The sequence below is a fragment of the Rhea pennata genome, chromosome 2, assembly GCF_028389875.1.
Source record: "Rhea pennata isolate bPtePen1 chromosome 2, bPtePen1.pri, whole genome shotgun sequence".
NCBI classification, from domain to species: Eukaryota; Metazoa; Chordata; class Aves; order Rheiformes; family Rheidae; genus Rhea; species Rhea pennata.
The window spans coordinates 17,765,180-17,786,170 of NC_084664.1; the positions used below are offsets into that span (position 1 = coordinate 17,765,180).

Below are 20,991 nucleotides of genomic sequence, written 5' to 3' on the forward strand. Positions count from 1 at the left end.
TTGCAAGTGGTTTAATAGCTTTCCTGTTAAAAAAAGAATGAAGGCTTATTGTGGACAGGAAGAAAAAGTTCAATTAAAGCTTCCAAAACATGGGAAAAAAGAAAAGCCTTTACTCTGAGGATGCAGAGCAGCAGCTATATGAACCTGGACAGACGAGCAGACACCAGAGCCCCTGGTTCCACCGAGCGGCCCAGGCAGGCACGTGCTGGAGCACCATCTGCCACGCACTTCTGTCACTTTGCCAAATAACACTCCCCAGGACCCAAGCTTTCTGCTGCTAACAAAGATGCATCTAGCAGAAAAACAGGAATTCCACTTGAACTCCAACAGCACCCCAACTACACTGACAAAAGATCCAACTACGTGGTTTTTGGGTGAAGCAGCACGTAAGATCCTGAGAGCAAATCCACCTGGCCAGACAAGAGTAAGTTGTTTAGGCTATTCAGAGCTCTGAAAGATGACATGTTGACATGTTAATAGTGCCAGTCTTAGGAATTTGGGGGAAAGAGAGAGAAATAAAATCAATATACAGGATTTCACACCATTCTTGTTATTGACACAGATGATAAAGTATTAGCCATAATTAATTGGACAAACCGTCTTGCACCATAAAAATGGAAGAAAAGCATAACAAACCAGTCTGAGCTGAGTAATGGGCAAATTTTGTTCACTGATCCCAAATTCCCTAAACTTCCAAATCGATGCAGTGGGGTCCAAAGCCAAGGGAGTCACTTACGAACACCATGCTGGACATAAATGTGAAAAGCATCCCTTCACAAATGTTTTATGGCATCTGTGACTAATAGAAGGTAGCAAACAGGTGATATGGAAGAAATACTGTCACATGCACTAAACAAGTGCTGGAAAGACAAGGCTGTTCAAGCTGAATCAATAAACCTGGTCCACAAAGCCTGGTATATGGGGCCATGCAGTACAAGCAGCCATATGGATGAGAAAAAACTCAGACATAGCTTTACTGGGATACTCTGACAAGACCTACCAGAATGTCACTAGTTCCACTTGGAGACAAAATTTGACATTTCATCCCTTAGAAAGTGCTAGAACAGATAGGTTAGTGGCTTTATCTGGGAGGACAGAAATTCTTCACAACTTTCAGGTCCTTAGCCTGCTAGAACTCTGATTGGTACAAAATTTAAGTCAGTCTTTTCCTTTAGATAGATGGGATCTTCAGACAAAATCCTTGGTTGGGAAACCCAGAAATTTGTAGTGAGGAGTGTCTTCAGGAACAATTTCTGCTAAATTAACACAGTAGCAGGATCAGCAGCATCCAAGGAGGTTTGGAGAACAGAGCTCGTGCCTACAAGCAAAAAGACTCAATTTTTCAACATCTGTTGTACGAGGCTGGTAAGATAAAGGAACTTCAGATCTATGTGACAAGACTGCCATGTAACTGGAGCTCAAAACTGTATCACAGCTGAAAACAGTTCTCTTTACGAAGAAATTTATATATACGTGGATCTTAGCTGCAAATGAAAGCTTTTGGTTTGCTGCCGTAACTGCAAAAGATAACTACCAAAGTAGAAAGGTAAAGCGAGCACAGACACAAATTATTCCTGCATTAAAAGCTCTGATTCTAAAGAACAGACTAGTTATCAGTAGACAAGTTACTAGTCAAGAGCAGTGTTAACAACAGTGAGATGGCACCTTGGCTCAGAGTACTCCTCTGCAGGAAACATTCAAAAGCAAAGCCAGTATTTTGAAACGTCTTGAATTGTCTCATAATCATCTTATGTCTGTATACAAGCTAGCATGGTTCCCTCTGGCACCCAAGGCAAGTTTTCCCAGACAGGAGAAACTGAGATCTCCAAGGACAGTGAATTCAGGTAAGGATTCACTGTTCCATGTGATCATGGAAGGAGACAGAACAGCATTTGGCACGTAATAATCCCTCCTCCAACACCACAAAGAGCGCTTCTTGGGAATAGCAACCGTAAGATGAATTGATGAAAAAAATAGTAACAATAAATAGAACAGGTACAGTATATGAGCACCCTGCTGTTGATAAAAGGTGAGTGAGCATATGCAAAGTTAGTTCTCTCATGGATTTTCATACAGTAGTATCCTGAAAATTCTGCTGTTGACTCACTCTAAAGCAACCAAATCAGAATTACAGAAAAGTTCCCAGCACAAAGGGTGTTTTACTTACTTTTGCTGAAAACACTCAAGCTATCTTTTAAGGTGGCTGCTGGGCTGTAGGACTGAGGCTCTATCAGGAGCAGAGTGAAAACCTTCTGCCAAAATCTGTCAAGTGTTTTCACGAGGACAAAAAGTTATTCTAGGGACAGCTATAGGAATGAAGTATCCACAAAAACTTCCAGCTCCTACCTCCAAGAATGGACTTGAGATTTAACTATAAATACACAACAATCAAGTATTAAAGTAAGCAAGTGTCCCATATGTGCAGCTGACACGAGTAACCCCAAAACACAGTGACAGTTAGGGTACATAACTCCTTTCATTCAAACGTGCAGTACTGTCTACTGTAGCCAAACTTCCAGCAATAAAGAACTCTGCTCCAACCAACAAGCCCCTGCAAGCATCATCACATGAAACACAGGAGATGGTAAGATACGGTCTCCTTTGACCCACAGATTTACCTAGCTGGTACATGTTCCCAGTATCTTTGGGGAAACTCCTGCAATGAGACTCCAGGCACACTCCAGAATCCTTCTTAAAAATGAATGAGAATGCTTTTAAATCTCTTTGCTCTCAATGTGAAGGTCAGGAAATGAATCATACCCACTTCAAATGTATTTTAATGTGTTTTAACTGCAACAATGAAGACAACACCAGTGTCTACCAACTTAGAAGACTCTTCTACTGAAAGGCATACAATTCATAAATCATGTCTGAAAGGCAGAGGACACTACATCGCTGTAGAAGAATATTGTCTAAGCAGGGAAAGGCAGAGTCAGTCTTGGCATCTGGAAGTCAAGACCATTGAGAAGAGCATACAGATCTTCAAAGATACCAGAAGGCCTGAATAGTAAGGAAAAATACATGATGCAGCTGTAGAAGCACCTACCATAGTAGCCCCCTGGCTCAGTCATATGGTTTTATTAACAAAGTCAGTCCCTCTTCTACTGGAGTTTCTTCAGTATCCCACTATAGATAAAACATTATTCTAACAGCACTACCTGTAATGACTGAGCCTGCCCCTTAAAGTAATTCTAACGTCTTTATTGTAATAGTTTAACAACTGCATAACACAAAAACCAAGAGCAACATATCACATATTTAATGATTCTTTTATCAGTTCCACAACAATCATCTTTGACCAACTACATTAAACAAATTAATATGGAAAACACATCCCACAACTCCAATAAACACCTGCCTAGGAAGAAAACAAATTTTGCCCCAGAAGAGATTAATTTGATTTGACTTGCAGGCTTCGAATGATCCAAAAAAGCTCCCTTCACTAAAAAACATGAACTATATTTGAAAGGATAACATCAGTTTCAGGACAGATAATAAACGATGAGTAGGAGATCTAGTAAGGGGTCTTAGTGAATCCGCTCATTTGTTCTCCAACTTCAGATAGATTTGGCAGGAAGCAGTAAAGTCTGCTTTTCCCCCTCAAGTAATGTACAGAGGGCCAGTTCCTGCCTGTCACTCAAGAGAGCCTCCAGATCACACAGTAAGGCCCAAATTGCACTGTACGTTAGTGAATTTGTTTTGGAGGCCATTAATCCATCCGTTGCCTTTTAGTGGCTGAGCACTTTAAAGCAGTGTTTGCAGTCTCCTTTTCCCCCAACTTGTCTAATGCTAGTGAAAGTTTCAGTATGGCAAGTTGGCGTTCCTGAACTGACAGCTGCTGTAGGCATCTGAAGGATGTGCAGGAGGGAAAAGAAAGCTGTTGCTTGATAATCAAATACAGAAGCCATCAAGCTTTGCATATTCTATTTAATGCTGACAAAGAAGTACTCTTAATTTTATTAGTTCAAAAGGGACACAACCAAAGTGTGTACGTATAAAAAAATATATTATACATTAGATATAATGTATGATATATATTATATACACCTACATATATATTTTTAACTTGCTACTTTAATCCTTTAATTCTTGTTACTCCTTGTAACTCCCAAGTTACTTGCACCTATTCACATACTATAAATCCTGTAGTATGAACTGTGTCAAAAATACACAGCACATCGACTAACTACAGAAGGGGTGAGAAGATTAAACAGAGAAGTTTTCACATCATAATCAAAAAAAAAAGGCTGGAAAAGAGACTGTCCTATAAAACCACAAACAGCAAGTTTAGCAGGCAGCAACTAAGAATACATGAACCTTCATTCAAGTCAGAGGTTTAAAAAAGTACTCCAAAATAATTTCCACACAATAGAAAATTAACACGTGAAGCTCACTGACACTGGTTGTTATACAGCCCGATACTTGAACCAAAAAGGAACAAAGTAAGTTCATGGAGAATAGGCCCAGCATATTAAAGAGAAGCAACCTCTCTCTCAGCAAGCAACTAAACCGCAAAAAGCAAGAACTACAGACAACTGCAGATCACTTACACTTCAATCCGTTTCATATGTTTGGGCAACGTAAGAAAATGAATGTTACTAGAAATGCAGTGTTAGATTCTGTTCCTCAGAAACTCGTGTCGCTTTGCCCTGGCTGTCTAAAGAGGCAGAAACAATGTATCTTAAAATTCACTCAAAGTTATTCTATTCCTGGCTTCTAAGCAAAACCAAACATTTGCATGATATGAAACACCACACACATACAAGAGATGAAAGAGTGAGCAACAATTATAAATTCATCTGTCCTGATTTATGGTCACAGTTAAAACACCATGAAGTCAGAAGCAATATAGCCCTGATCTCAGCATCTCAGACATGAGCAATGGCACTATTTGTAATCAACACCATTTAGGTGTGCATTTTAGAGATATTCATAAGATTCAGGAGCAAGCTGACACTACAATTTTACTTTCCTTATTTCAATCCACTGGTGAAGACCGTGATTCATTAACACATTCACAGACAGAACGCATTCATGTTGTTATAGTGGAAAGGTAAAAACCTGGATCAATTTCTCCCAACATGAAACACTTAGCTTCAGTCAAGGATGGGCCCAAAGAAATAATTTTGTCAGAAAACTTTGTCTCTATTCTACAACTATCACTATTGCTGAGACAAAACTATGGGAAGAATCGAAAATAAGTCAAAGATGAAAGAGGCCAAACTTTAAGCGTAAACATAAATGCCTGCTCTTACAGTTAAGGCATTTTACTGTATTTTAAAGTACTTCAAAAAGTCAGGATATTTTTTTTTCCATTTTCCTCTAGCTAAAAATGTATGTATTGCCATTTTCTACCTCTCCCCCTCCCCCACCTCTTCAGTTAAGGTATTTTAACTCAGTCCATCTTAGGAAACAATATACAACTTCCACTGATTAAAAAGTAGTCTTAAAAATCTGTCTGAGCCCACTCAACTTAAGGCAAAAAAAATAAATAAATAAAAAATCAAGTAGTACTTCTGGTGCTGAAAGACAGTACTTTGTACAAACAAAACATGTAGCATTGCATGTCAATACCTTTACCATTTAGTTCATTTTTTAATCCATCACCTGTAACATAATTGTACTTGATCAAACTATTGTAATGTATACACCTCTGCAACTACTGAACTCGCAGTGCCATCACTTTTTTTGTTTTTAAGCAAAGAAAAAGCCAAGTTTATTTTGTAGTAGCAATAGTTTCTTTTTTATTTTTAATATACTTTAGGAAACAATATACAAAGCTGAGCTTTTCCACCATTTTCAAACGGTGTGTTGCTCCAATTACACAAATTCAGCGTTTTGTGATGGTTAAGAACAGCAGTCAGCACCAGACTTAAACAGTTAGCTACAACACAAACATCCTTCGAAATGAAATGTCATAATAGCAAGACAGGTAAACCAGGAGTTAACATATGACAACTGTTGGGGAGGTGTCTTAAATCATCCTTGTTGAATTTTATATTTCATTAAATATTTTATACACAATTTCCTGTTTACAAGTTTTAAACAAAACCTCCCTTGAGGAATTATTTAAGTACAAAAATGTTCAACAAGAACAGTTCTAATAAAGAGTCCCCAAACAGATCAAATTTTAATGTGTTGACCAAAGGAAATGAAAACCAGTGTTTCTTTGTTTTAACATGTTTATTACAACAGATACAATTCACATCTGACTAGCTTTTTTTTTTTCCTCTTTCCCCTCCCACAACCATGTTAACATGTTCATTGGGCTATTTCTTTATATTTGAGCAAGTAATGTACTTTCAGCACACATGCCCAGCAGTACTCTAAGTCCATTCTTACAGGGTGCAAATGGAAATACGTTTCAATAATTTATACAAACAAGTGGGTTATGCTCAATCACTGCAATTGTAAGCTACTGTACACAGGAATGAAAAGTTTATAGAAAAAGTGCCATAGCAACAGTGCCTTAAGAAAAGAGAAAATTAGAAGCATTAAAAAACTGATAAAATCAGATTTTGGATTTCACGGGGAAATGGAACACAGAAAATGAAAAACATTTCTCTGTAAAACAGAAATGAAGAAGCACTGCTCTTGATTCGGTGCAAGTGTGGAAACAGTTGTTTCATGATATTTTGTACATTACCCAAATTGTTGCAGCCTTAGACACAGATCGCCTGGCGCTTGCATTGAATTTTAGGAAATGCAAGATTTCTGAATGATAAATTAACTAAAAAAAGAAAAAAGAAAAAAAAAGAAAGCTAATTTTGCAGACAGGTTTACATGTAAAAGGCTAGGTATTTAGCCACCTCAGCATTGATTAGTTTTGGATGTCTAAGCTCTGATACACATGGCTTCCCATGGCTTCACTCTACAAAACATATTTACAACGTGAAGAATACATCTACAAGAAATCTACATTTCAAGGGTTTTACAAATCATTCTTGTATCTTTCCCCTGAATTTGACTCCCTCCTGTCCCCTTTCCCATGTCATCTTTTTTTTTCTGCCCAGCTCAACGGTCCAAAGTCTACTCAAATGCAGCTCAAAAGTGTTAAGACTGGGCATCAGTTTAACAGTTCCTGTACTCAAAACCATGTGCAATTGTTCACAACTTTTCACACCATGAAGGAATTCTGATTCTTTAGCTTTTCAAGTTCTTTAATTTGTTGTCTCAAAAATAGTATCCTGAAAGAGAAAATAATTAAATTAGCATAAAAATTCCATTACATACAGATACTAATCTATGCAAGTATCTCTGCAATTTCAGTGAGAGATGCCAACTTCCTTAGTTCTATTAATAAACTTCAAATACTTTAAATGAACTCCTAATCTGTTAAATCACCTATGTTTAACACATGCAAGGGCACAAACCTGTGTATGTGAATTTCTAGTTTGGAATATTAAGTTGCTGTATTTCGTTATGACTGATACACAATGATGTTCACGCCTACTTGAATTTAGACTGAAGCAAAAGTAGGACACATCAGAAGAATACGTTCAGAAACTGAGTATTCTAAAAAAAGGTATTATGCTTGCGTCATACAGTTTTCCCCAGAAAAGCGTGCAATAGCCCAAAGCACTCGAGTTTTTACCAAATACACTGCTCCTCTGTCCTCAATTCCAACATCCTCAGTAGTTCAGCAGATTTAGAGGACAAGACCAGGAAAACAAACCTATCTTAATGTGCCTGTTCTCGTAGACAGAGTACTGCCAGAAGCACAAGCCATCATCTTCCCATCCTTCTATTTATTTCCTCCTCATGTTCTGAAAGATTTTATATTCTAGTAAATGTGGATAATTGTGCAGGCAGAAGAGCTACACATGCTCTTGCATCCCTAGAGCAATAACCAAGACTCACACCCAATCTATTTTAGCTTAGTTCATCAATACAGAGAGTCATAATTTCATTCAGTATGTAATTAATTCAAGAAATTCTAAACAATTGAGCCATAACACCTTTTTCTGGTATTTGGTTCTGTGGTTGGTACAATTAAAACTTACTTTATATGAAGTCTCTAGTTACAGTAAACTCCAGTCTTAAAATATTTGAATAAAAGATGAAAAGACATTAAGGAAAAAAGCTGTCACTACAGCTCATTTGAAAATAAACTGTACTGCTAGCTTTCCCTTAAATTTTTTTCCTTATTTTCCTGATTTGACATAAACAACCACTGCAATTAATGAACATTGGGTTTAGTTACTATTTCTAAAAACTTTTAATGATAGCTTTGTAACAACTTTTCATTATGCTTAAGTGTAATGCAAGCATGTGAATGAAATAAGGAAGTGCTAAGCCAAAACACTACACAAATATTCTGCCAGTCAAAAGTAATTTTAATAGACTCAGAGAAAGCATGTATGTCAGCACATTTTTGTAAAGTGTTTTCCAAATATGCAACCAGTTCAGTAAAAAATATTCTATTGAAAAGTAGGTGAAAATGCTCTGAAAAGAAACATTGGAAAACACAGTAAAATTGAAACATATGAGTGCATGAAACATATCAGTCAATCAAGAGTGCCATTTCACATACTCTCAGTAAGAGTTAAAGCAGTACACTTGCTTTGCCCAAATACAAGGTTGCTTCTTTTAACAAATTTAAATAGTTCTCTTCTCTGAAGAGTACAGAGACTGTAACATCATTTAAGTTTACTAGCTTTGATAATCCCAGTATTTGCAAAACTTCCTTCCCGCCTCCCATTTCAGCTTGCAGCTTTTATCATATATTCCATGTCTCTGGGATGGCAGCAAAAACATATGATGTATGTTATCACAGATTCGAAGTTGTAACAATCCTTACCTATCAATGACTTAAAGACACAGAATGTATAAAGCAAAAGTGCTATTTAGCTAGATAAACAATGACATTTGACATGTTACTGCATATCAAATACGCCTTCAGAGACTGAAATTAAACCTTAGTAGTTATTTCATATGTAGGAAACTAAGCAGTATATTAAATCCTGTAATTTATGTAATTAAGTTATGGAACAAAATTTTGAGGAGAGCTGACACTTCAGATCTTTTATCACAAAACATTCACAAGTATTTTACAGTCTACTTCTGACTACAAGGATGATTTTGTCAACTGCCAAAAATCAACAGCTTCTGAGATTCAATTAGCAGCTGTTTAAATAGTGTACATGTCTATTTAAACAGCCTAAGATAGTAAAAGAGAATCACTGTATTCAACAAGCTACAGCACAACTTAATAAGCAAGATGAAATCATTCAAAAAGGAAACTGAATATGAAAGCAGACTCAGCATCAAAGTATTGGTGAAAAGTTTCATCATGTATTGTAAAGCTTAAGCTTTTCAATTTTCTTACAATAGTCTTTAAAAATGTGGTTGCGTACTGCTGAAGCAATACACAAGATATGGCCTATTAATTGATTTAAAAAGCAGAAGTGTACTTTGCCATAATCATTGTCTCACTGAAGAACCCCAAGATCTTCTCAGATGCCTTTTACCTAAATAACAAACATGACTTTTTTTTCTTAGCATGATATCAAGAACTCTTCAAACTTGCTCTGGCTTTTAATGTAATAAACGGTTCTCATACAAACCACAGCATTTAAGACCAGCATGAACTGTGTAGATGTGCACTTACGTGATCTATGATGTATCACGTATGAACATATATTTTAGATATCCTGAACTACTGTGAGTTGATCAGTTTTTCCTAGTATGTTAATTTTTCTGGAAAGATTCTTCCATTTAAGTGCAAGTACATACACGTGTCCTATACCTCGATATTCACTAGAGACTATCAAGAAGTATCTGTGTGGAAAACAGGCAAAATGTACACAGAGAAGGTAGCTTTCATACCTGGTAAGCATTAGCATACTTGCATTTAAGTCATCAGTAAATAAACCTCATGCAGAACAATACCAGAATGGGAAGTGTAATACCACCTTGAGAACTACCATTTTGAAAATAAGCACAGAGCACACACACTTACCTTTGCTCACGCAAAGTTGCTTGAATTTCACATACTCGAACTAAAGATCTTAAATTCTTTAATTCAGTACAAATTTCTGACATGTGAACACTTCCCATGTTATGGGCTTCCTCACGTAATCTTGATGCCTGCAATAGTTAAATTTAAAAGGCAGAATTTTGAATCGTGCATTAGAAACCGCTGGCTATAGCCAGAGAATTGTTGGATGAGTACATCTTGAAAGAGTAGAGCACTCTAACAATGAACACTAAATCACAAATGCCTTAAATTCTCTTTAAAAAGTTCATTTGGAATCACAGAAGTGGACAGCAGTGGGTACCAGAAAATCATCTAGTTCAGGCCCATGCTGAGGCAGGGATGTTTTAGATTTCCTTGATCCTAAAAGAAGTTTACCCAACAGTCTTGAAGATAGGAAACTTGTTGCTCTGTCACATGCTAAGAAATTTGTTCAAGTAATTAACAGCCTCCATCCACGTTTTCCAATCACTAACTTAAATTTCTCTTGTAAATTAAGCTTTAGTGACACAAACAATCAAATGACATCATCTTTCCAACTGAAATATACAGAAAATGTTCATAACCCTCTCAGCTGTTCTCCCTTCTAGACAAACTCCATCATTTCAATATTCCCACTAAGTCAAGTGGGGAGTGGCTTAAGTATGAATTTAGAAGGCATGACCTATCCCCAGTTTGTGCATTTCTTAAAGGCTTGTCACTGAATTGGATATAAGACTCCAGCTAACTCAACAGCACCAAGGAGAATGTAATTACTCTGTGGTCCTGTGTATCATGCTGCAATACAGAAAGAAGCCTTTTTTGCAAGCAGCACATTGAAGAAAAGAGTTTATGGTTCAAAGCAGTTCTTTCCTGCAGTATTACTGTTTACCAATGCTATTCTTAAGATCTTGTACACTTCATTTTTCCTTTCCAAGAGAAATGGTCTTTAGCACAGGTCTTCATCTACTTCTGGCATTTCTCCAGTTCTAAAAGGCATTTTGCATTCTAGTTCCTTCTATTAGGTCTTCTTTTCTAGACACTGTTGACATCCACAAGTAATTAATGCAACCAATTAGATGAATAATGGAAAAAAAATTAAGAGGAGCCTGTTCACCAGCAGGACATAATTCCTTATGTCTTCTCAAAGCCTCGAGACTAACAGCAAACTACCTTTTAAGTACCTTTTGTTAAAAGTAACCAGTCACACGCATTGAAGTAATTTCACTCAGAAGGCCTTTTGTATAAAATAATCTTGTTAAAAGGTGCTAACAGCCTTGCTGTAAATCACAACACAGCATGTACCATTTTCCTGCACAACCAATGCCTGCAACTTTATCAGGAAAAAAAAAGTCCATTTCACACAGTCCATCATCTGTGCTGACTGTCCACTACAAGGGTTTTCTTTCCAAGCTTTTCTAAATAGTATTATCACCATTTTTTTCTACTGAGATACTGTTCAAGACTTTTTGAACTCTACAGTTACTGAGTTCAGACCATCTACAATACCCCTTTCTCACCTTTCAGGTGAGGTGAGGTGCTTAAAGGTAGATAGTTATGCTGATTATTTTCCAGTCAACCACATAACTGGATTATTTTCCAGGTTTCCAGATCAACCATGAGTTCTCTGAGATAACTGCTAGTGGTTCAAGAATTGTTTTAAGTACTAATTACTGCACAGTACATTTTGTGAAGTCTGTTTTAATACATACCTGCTAATTAATCTTTTTAAGTTTACTCTGGTACGTGTTTGTATGTTTCAATTTCAATTTAAGCTGAAGCAACAAAAGTATCATGTATTTCAGCCTCTCTGCTTCAGCCTAACTTACCTTCTTTACTATGCATTGGACCTACATTCTCCTTCATTTTTCTTTTTTATCAATTATCTCTGACTTAAGTCCCTTAAGTGTGACTACTCAAAACCGGCCTGTAAACATTATCTTCTGAAGTGAAATCATCCAAAATGGCTAATAAGACAATACAACACATGAAAGTTGGCACAAAGGTAGAAGTATCCAACTTAGTTCACAGCAGCCTAGTATTAGCTGCTTTTCTTTCATCTACTGATACTGCAGAAAAATCATTAACTTATACCTAATACAGTTATAAAATTTTATAGTTTATATCTCAATTCAGTACACAGGGAAAATAATACTATCAGAATTTTCCAAGCATTGGGCAAGGGTCATAGAGAGAAGTGGATATGCTGCATCATTTCCTTATTTTTGCAGACATTCCACAGCTGTGTGGAAACTGATTTTCATGGTTTGGCTGAGTACAGATTGGTATGCCTTAAAATTGAATAAAAATTTAATCAAGAAAACAAAGAAAAAAAAAAAAACGAGTCCATAAATAAAGATTAGTCTACTTTGTACTTTTATTTTAAGAGTCACCCTACAAGCTACTTGCCAAAAGCCACCAATGTATGCTTCTGACAGTACACCATCATTCTTCAGAAGACCAAAGCAACCTGGGCTAAGAAAGATTACTGTGTAACATAAACTGACTGTATGACAAGGTTGCCTGTGACAGAAAGGATGCGAACAGGATTTAGTGGCCCATATGGTATGGTAGTGTGTTCTAAGCAGCTGACATGCATCCAATTTCCCTATATTATCATAATGTAGCATGTTTCACATAATTAGCTATAAAATAAGGATAGCACTTTAGACAGAAATTCTGTCTATGAATTTGGGCCATTTTTACAGTCAGAACTCATAACCTACATCATCTTAACAACTGAGTACAACAATAAGGCAGAGCTCCTTTTTCACTGCACAGCTGAGCTAACAATCCAGGAACTTAAACCGAGGAGTAGTCTCAATTAGTTTAATTCAGCCACCCAAATAATGACAGATGAGTTTCAGCAGACTTTTTCTTAACATATATAATAATTATGTTTCTGTTATGTTCTTTGTAAGTTTCAACAGAACACAGACGGTACGAGAAAACAGTTATGATAACTATTCTTCCATCAGAGAATTTCAAAAGCACTGGTACGTTAAATGAGACTGAAAACACTCAATTGCTAAATGACAATCTCATGCAAAACCTGCAAACCTGCCTTAAACCCACACCTCCGATGTTTTCTAACATTATTTAATTCTCACCTTTTCTACCTAAGGCCAAGCAGAGGAGTTTTTGTTTTTCTAAAAGATACTTCTAATTTCTAGAAAAAGCAACAGATGTAACAAAAGCAGACTTCAAGCTACACATTAACACACTCACTGGGAGCAATGCACAAGTGTACTCACTTGCTTTTCTGCATGGTCTGCAGGCCAGCCTTGAACATGCTTTATAAGGTTTTCATTGAAGTGTGCTGCTAGTGTAGGTGTTAACGAACAAGTAGGTCGTACAGATGTATTCTGTGGCGCAGACGTTGAATTTGATGCACTAGTGCTGGAGGTATGATTTGGACCTGGTGACGGGCTTCTTTGACTACTAGAAGAAAGTTCAAAAAAAGTGAGGATCTAAAAACATACATAAAACATTCCTGCAGACAAAAAAAAAAAAAAAAAAAAAAAAAAAAAACCCACACACTTGGAACCCACTGCTTCCAGCCACAAATTACATAAAACATTTAAACGATAAGCAGGTATTCCTGATAAATTTACCCTAAGCTACCTTTCAGCAAACCTCCTAGTCACACTGGAACCATTTGAGTGCTGCAGTATGACAGTATTTTAACTGTAATAGCTGTGTAACAAATACATAAGCAGTGGCTACATTTTAGTACTGGATAGAGATTATATACATACACATTCTCCCTCAACATATGTTTGCAAATAGCTGCAAGTTTTCCAAAATTTCAATATTCATGTGTCCAATGAGGTCAAACAGGCTTATTCAACAAAGTAATTGGAAGTGTCACAAGAATCATTAAGGAAAAAAAGCCATCCCTCTCTCCTGAGATGAGCTTTGAGAAGTTTTACCAATGTTGCAACACAAATTCCTAAGTGACTTTGTTGATACTGTCCATCTTCACTTTTAGGATAACAGAAGCATTAAAAGAAGCAGTACCACATCTGTAGTTACCAACCAGACTGGTTTACTGGAGCATACTCATGCTGCTGCCCTTTTTCTCATTTTAAGAGTTTGTTCACAGAAGCACAGAAGTTCATGGCAACAAAAGACATGTTAAGTTGATCATTTTGTATTTAAAATTAAATCAGAAGCTCTGTACCCTGGACCAAGCCTTTGACTGTCCCCTTTCAGGTCTCCATATCCAAGCAAAACCAGTATTTATATTTTCTGAACAATACTCATATACACAGCTTTTCCAATTTTACTATGCAACCACAATTCTTGGTCAAAAATTCTTCTTCTTGTTACTAAAAAAGCCTCTCATACTGATTTTGGCAAAAGAGTCTTTTGACACCCACAGGGTCTGAGATTACATTATCTACGAAACCATTCTGGTAACTGCTTAGACAACATTAGTTCTCTCACTGCATACCTCTAATAGTTACCCTCTCGCTTCACTCACTCCAAAATTGCATGTCTTTGCAAGACATTTTTCCTCCCTATCTCACGATGCTCCTGATATGTGGAGTGGCACATCAAGTTCCTTTTCAAGGACCTTATCTCTTTATAAAAACCTATTTCTGACTAAAAATGTAGACACTGGTTAGTTAAATCTTTGGTAGGCTGATAAGATTGACTAATCTAACAAAGTTTCTTGTACTTGCTATTTGCAAGTCCTCATCCTTCACCTTATACTTGGACTGTAAGGTCTCTAGACAAAGAAGTTACCTTTTTCATTTGTATCACCTCACTTAACAGAGCTGTGGCACACAACTTGAATACCTAACACTATGCTCAACAAGTCACAAAAATTTCCCCCAAGTAGATTTACAATCACTGATACCTAAATTTACTTGCTGTGTATCCAGAAGCCCAGGTACCACAGCCAAGATGAACACCAGACTCTCACATCAACCACACCCCATACAACCACCAGAACTGCAGCTACATAGTTCTGCCCTACCGTTACTCTTCCACTTAATGCTGTCCTTGCAAAAACAAGGCCTCTCTTCTCCAATATTCTTTCAGTCACTCCCATCCCCTCCACTCACACATACAGTAGTTCTGTTCTTGTATTTTGGCAAGAGGAGGAAGGAAAAATGCTGGTTACAGCTTATGGACATGGACAAGTCAGGAAAAGAACTGCCTGCCTCTAGCCTCTCCATCCTTGTGAAGGGAGACAAAGAAAGCAGCAATCTTCAGTAGCACAAGCAAATAGCATCACTAGTACAATAATAGTACCTCACAACTACATTTTTCTTTAGGCACTACATACACTTGGAAATAGTGGTACTAATTACTAAGCACAGAGTTAAACTAACAAGATGCATTTGTTCACAATCATTCTCCCATCTATGGTGGCAGCAGCTTTCAACATACGCCATAACTTCAGTCCATTTCTTAAATCCTACTACTTGCTTACAAGTAATATAATGAAAAAAAAATCTGAGAGAAACTACCTTAATTCTTCAACTAATCTACCCCCTTGAAGGCTAACACAACATTTTTGCACAATCTTTACAGCCTAGTACCTAGCCATTTATCCTGATCACTCACATGGCAGAGAACCATAGCAGTTTTCCAACCAATCAACACACTGACACACAAATGCTGTACACAAGTACAACACATTGCTCTACTATACAACTTCCTTCATTTAACCTCATTCCTTACACTACCCCTAAATTTGTTTAAACGCTTAGGATATTAAAAAAAACTTAAAAAGATTTTGGTGGGTAGCTTTCTTAATATTTTATGCATAAATTTCCCTTGATTTTGGGAAGCAAAAGTTGCAAAGGGAATACATGGCATAACTGAAAAATAAGAAAGCATTTTTTAGTTAATTCTACTTAATGTCTCCCTCATTAATCGGCTTAGCCACTTACTGAAACTTAGAAATGCAAACACTTAACTGTAGAAATGTTGAGCTGATTAGATTAAAAAAAAAAAGCATTTACATTTTGAGATTGGAGTTGAAAGTACAGAAAAATGTGATGGTAAGAAATGCTGTATATCAGCACCAAAAGAAAGGTTACAGAACATGTGGGTCTACTCTTCTATAAGGCAGGGTTATCCTAGTGACAAAGGGCATGAAAAAGGCCAAGATGCTCAGTAACTTTTTTTTTGCCTTTGTTTTTATGGCTATGGTCTGCCCTCAGACCTCTCACATCCTGGAGCATGTCAGCAGAGTTAATGAGAGTAAAGCATTATCTACAGCAGAGGAAGAATGAAGGAGCACTCAATGCCAACTCAACAAATCCTTGCAACCAGATGGTATGCACTCAAAGGTAATGAGGGCCAATGCCATTTTGAGCCACCACCTATCACCTCTAAAAGATATGACCTTTCAAGTGACTGACTGAGACCCCTTATGATGGGAAAAAAAAGCAAATGTTACACCCATCTTCTGGAAAGGCAATGAAGAGGATCTGGGAATTACCAGCCAGCTGACCTAACCTCAGTCCCTGAGGAAATTACAGACTACATCATCTTGGAAGCTCTTTCCAAGATGAAACAGAAAATGGCCATTTTAAAAAGTCAGCACGGATTTGCCAAGGGCAAGTTATGCCTGGTCAACTTGTTTTCTATGATGAGATGGCTAGCTCAGTGTACATGGGGAAAGTAGCAACGTTTTTCTACCTTGACTTCAGCAGGGCTTCCGACATGGTGTCCTGCTGTATTTTTCTAACTTGACAGTCCATTTATCCTATCCATACTTCACCAGGACGATAGATGAAAAACTGGCTGGACTGACATGCTGAAAGTGTTGCAGCTAGCAGTACAAAGTCCAACCAACAGTCTGTGACTAGCAGCGTCCTTCACTGATCAATACTCAGGTCAATGGATTGAACTGGAGCCAAGTTCAAAAAGGGCAAATTCAAAATCAAAGCAGCTAGGATAGAATGCATCATGAAATAGTATAGGGTGGGTGCTGGATATGAATGCAGATGGAAAGCAGCTTTGCAGAAAAGAATCCAAAGATCTTGGTGGACAAATTAAATGCATGTTAGCAGTATACCCATCTCTAGAGCAAAGGCCACATATTGAGTGATATTAACATGAGTGAGGCCAGCAGGCTAAGCAAAGCAATTCCTTCTCTCTTTTCAGCCCTTGCAAGATTACATCTGGAGTATTGTGTACTTGGGAGCCCAGAATTGGACAAGACAGACATTGCCATACTGAGAGATCCCAGTAGAGGACCACAAAGATGATTAGGGGGCTGAAGAACATGGCACATTGGGATAAGTTGGAAGAACCGAGTAGGAGGGCTGGAGGATATTCTTGCAGTCTTCAATTACGTAACAGAAGGCTGTAGAGAAGATGTAGCCAGATTCTTCTCAGAGGTGCACAGTGATAGGACGAGAGGCAGGGACACGAGGTGCAATACAGGAAATTCAAATTATATATATATATAAAAAATATGTTTTTACCATAGGAGTAGTCAGACATTGAAAGAAGATGCCCAAGCAGGCTATGAAAACTCTGTCCTCACAGCTATTCAAAAATCAACTGGGCAATGCCATCAGCAACCCAATCTTGCTGGTCCAACTTTAAATAGGGGCTTGGACTGGATGACACCTGGACATCCCTTTCAATTTAATTATTCTATGTACTCATACAGCATCATCAGACTGACAATACAGAGAAAGGATACATTTATTAACTAAGTGGGACTGACACTTTATCTTCAGTGCTTATGCCTTTGTTGGAAGGAGACCAAAGCCTCATATTACTTCTCTTCCCCTCATTTATCAATCTGACTTCTCTTACTTGAACTTAATCAGTAGAAATCTCTTCAACATATCACAAATGTTCCAGGGAAAAACCAAAACCCATGAGGTTTTCAAAAATAGATTTGTACCTTAATTATGAATAGAACATACTATCATAAAATTCCCTAGCACTGCCACATTAACAGCAGGGGGAGCTGCTAATACAGCAATGACAGAGGAAGTTCCAAATTGCTGTTCTATTTTTAAATGCTCCAATGCTCCAGTCAAATACCTGAACTGCTAAGTGAGTTTAAAATAGTCTACGCCACAGGTAACAAAATGTTAGGTGTTTTTTTTTTTTTTTAAACTAAGGCCAAAATGTTTTCCCATGAACATGGGAGGAAAAAAAGATGGACGGTTCTGAAACATACTACTACAACTACAAAATCATTCATTCTACCTCCTGAAAGGCTCAACCCTCTTTCCCCTAGCATGTCTGCATTTTCTAGAGATAAAGGAAAAATATTTTCTGCTCTTTAAGGAAATAAAAATAATCCAGGTAAGGATACCTGGTGAAATTAACTCTTAATTATGTAGGTACTCAATTCTATTACTAAAGTATCTATAATTCATGGCATATCTTACAGAAGGCTCATTACACCACCTACAGAGATGTTCAGAATTTTAAAGTTATCAATAGATATTTACATATTTCTTGGAGCTGAAATTATTTTTTGTCTGGTCTGGGAGCACTGTCTATTTGCTTAAAATCTTCGATAATAAGGGAAGCAAAGCAAAACAAATGCAACTGTGACCAACTCCTGCATAATGAATCCATATCCAAACTGGCACCACATAGGGAAAAAAAAAACACTTAATTTACAGAACTTTTTAGATTACCTGTCCACAATTCATTTTGTTGTTCTTCATGTCTACAAAAGCTAGTCCCAGCAGCACTCCTCATTCACATTTATTTCTGTATCAATTCAAAAACACTGCCTGGACATAGCAAGTCTTTTTTGGATGATTATACCTAAGTCTGAACTGGTCCATTTTTTTTTCAACTCCCCTTCACTAAAGGGAAAAAAATATCAGACATTAATGTTTCTCAAATTACTTGTTCCTTAATCTTGTATTTCTGCAAATGAGACACTTCCTAAAGAACAAGAAACTAGTGATTCACGATTTGTCACTGTCACAAATGCATAACAATTTGAAAGATACATAATACCAACTACTATCAAATCTTTTAGGTAAGGATATTGTCACGATATCTGACAGTAGGCTACACGCTCTCCCCTGCTTGCATACTGTTTCACCTGCCTCCTCCTCAAATATGAGAGGGTGTTATTTGCATGGCCCCTTTGCTTCACCTCTGCCATTGCTAGGACAAATTCAGCTTACCCTCTCCAGCAAAACACTGATGCAAAGTGGAACAATGTTTTGTAAAGGGCTAGTAGATCTCTGAAGAGAAGTGGTTGTGGTTAAGGGTTATGCCAGGGTAGCAGATCCTACAACCTAAAAAAGTGAAGGTATGCAACAGCAGGCAAAATGCCCACTAGTATCACTTCAAACAGACTCCAGGCCACAGTGAATGGTCCCAAGGGTATGTCACTATCTTCCTTAAAAAGTTTTCCTATAGGGAAAGGTGGATCAGCAAAAAGGAACATTTCTCCTTCACAGGCCCCACAACCTCACTGCTCCTTACTAAAAAGGTTCAGCTGGTCGTTAAGAATCAACTTTTGATGCTATTATTCAGAAAGATTTAAACACCACTATACATAATTGCCAGAGGCTGAAGCTGACAGACTAACAATATAGAGAGGACCTAACCATAATATAGACAGAACTACAGATAAGACATTTGCCAAAGATCCACATCAAGTCTGCGTAAGATAGCCAATTCTAAAAGACTAAAAAACTTCTCACTTGCTTCTGTTTGTACCCTCACAAACTGATCAGTATCATAGTTGAGTCTTCAATGAGGCTATTCGCCGGGACTGGGCTGCCAATCACAAATAAAATTTTATTCTAGATTTTTTATTTGAAAAAATGCTGCAATTAGCTAGCATATAAATAAGACAGAAGTCAAAGAGGTTGTCTTTATTAGTCCCAAAGCATAGATAAATGACATGACTATTTTATGATCTGGAAAGTTTCACCATGAAGCTCAAGGATGCTGACAAGGAAAGGGATTTTTTTGTGTGTGTGTCATAACCCATGATAAAAAACCATTGTAACACCACTGTAAAAAAATAGCTTTTAGAAAGTACAACTCTGCAGACTTTTGGAAACTCAGTGACGGTGCACTTTTTCAAGGAAATCTACAAGTAAAGGTCCTTTCTCCTACCAAGATTCTAGACTATGACTCCATCGCAGACATCTAAGACTAATCTTAGATGGCATCTAAGATGGTAACATCTACAGCATCCTACAGAAGAAAAAACCCATTTCCGCAAAAGAAATGTCAGACAATATACAGACTCTAAACCCGTCTTGTAAATCAAAGGCTAAATGTTCATATCATGCAACATTTGAACAGGCTGTGATGTGGACAAAAAAATCTGCCTAAGGAAAAGCATTTGTGAAGCCTACTTAATGTTTTCCGTTAAGGCAGAAAAATCACATGTCAGACAGGAGCTCTTAATTACTAATTTAAAGATCTAATCTACACTATAGCAAGAAACCACAAACATCCAAGTCTGAGCCAGTCAAATACCATTCAAGCATTTAATCCTATAACCACACAGAAATAAACAAAAACCCGAAACTCAGAAATCAACTTTTTCAGAAGACTGAGAATCACTTCTTTTATTAACTCCAGAACGACAGGGCAGAAACATGAATTCAATTTTACTTCTGTGAACAGACCACTAATAGTGCATGCAAATCCTAAAATGGAGAAGCAAGCATGTTAGCTCTGTACTAAAGTTATTCGGCTGCATCTTTTCAGCAGCAGTAGAGCTAAATCACAGCTTCAACAAATATGCCAAAAAACCTCACAATTGCAACATATACAATATATGGTAGATCTGGAATGAAAACAGAATACAGTACAGACAAGTATTTCAATGTACCTTGAGCGCTGAAGACTTCGAGGAGAGGCAGGCTCATGACCTGCCTGCTTGTCAGCTATTACTGGTTGCTGAGGTGCTGACTGTGAAGCTGGTCCTTGTTTAACACCTGGAGTAGTAACCTGAAAAGTTCAAAACTCTATTAGATCTCCTCCACAGGAATACTAGAGTAAAATAACCAAAGGAAAATATGGAAATTACAAAGTAAAAGAACTGGAGTTTTTGG

General features: G+C 37.3%; 1 protein-coding gene across 3 annotated transcripts in view; it reads right to left on the bottom strand.

The window, feature by feature from the left end:
* Positions 1 to 7,031: 7,031 nt before the first annotated feature.
* Positions 7,032 to 20,991, bottom strand: part of WAC (WW domain containing adaptor with coiled-coil) — a 63,432-nt gene continuing 49,472 nt past the window's right edge. For 2 of the 3 annotated variants that reach the window (XM_062568988.1, XM_062568986.1), the window contains exons 11-14: positions 20,769 to 20,887; positions 13,210 to 13,396; positions 9,962 to 10,089; positions 7,032 to 7,187 (exon numbers count right to left, since the gene is read on the bottom strand). In XM_062568988.1, coding sequence (XP_062424972.1) covers positions 7,118 to 7,187; positions 9,962 to 10,089; positions 13,210 to 13,396; positions 20,769 to 20,887 — 504 coding nt within the window. In that variant the 3' untranslated portion in view covers positions 7,032 to 7,117. The remainder of the gene's footprint in view (positions 7,188 to 9,961; positions 10,090 to 13,209; positions 13,397 to 20,768; positions 20,888 to 20,991) is intronic. The other variant, XM_062568987.1, reaches the window with a different exon arrangement.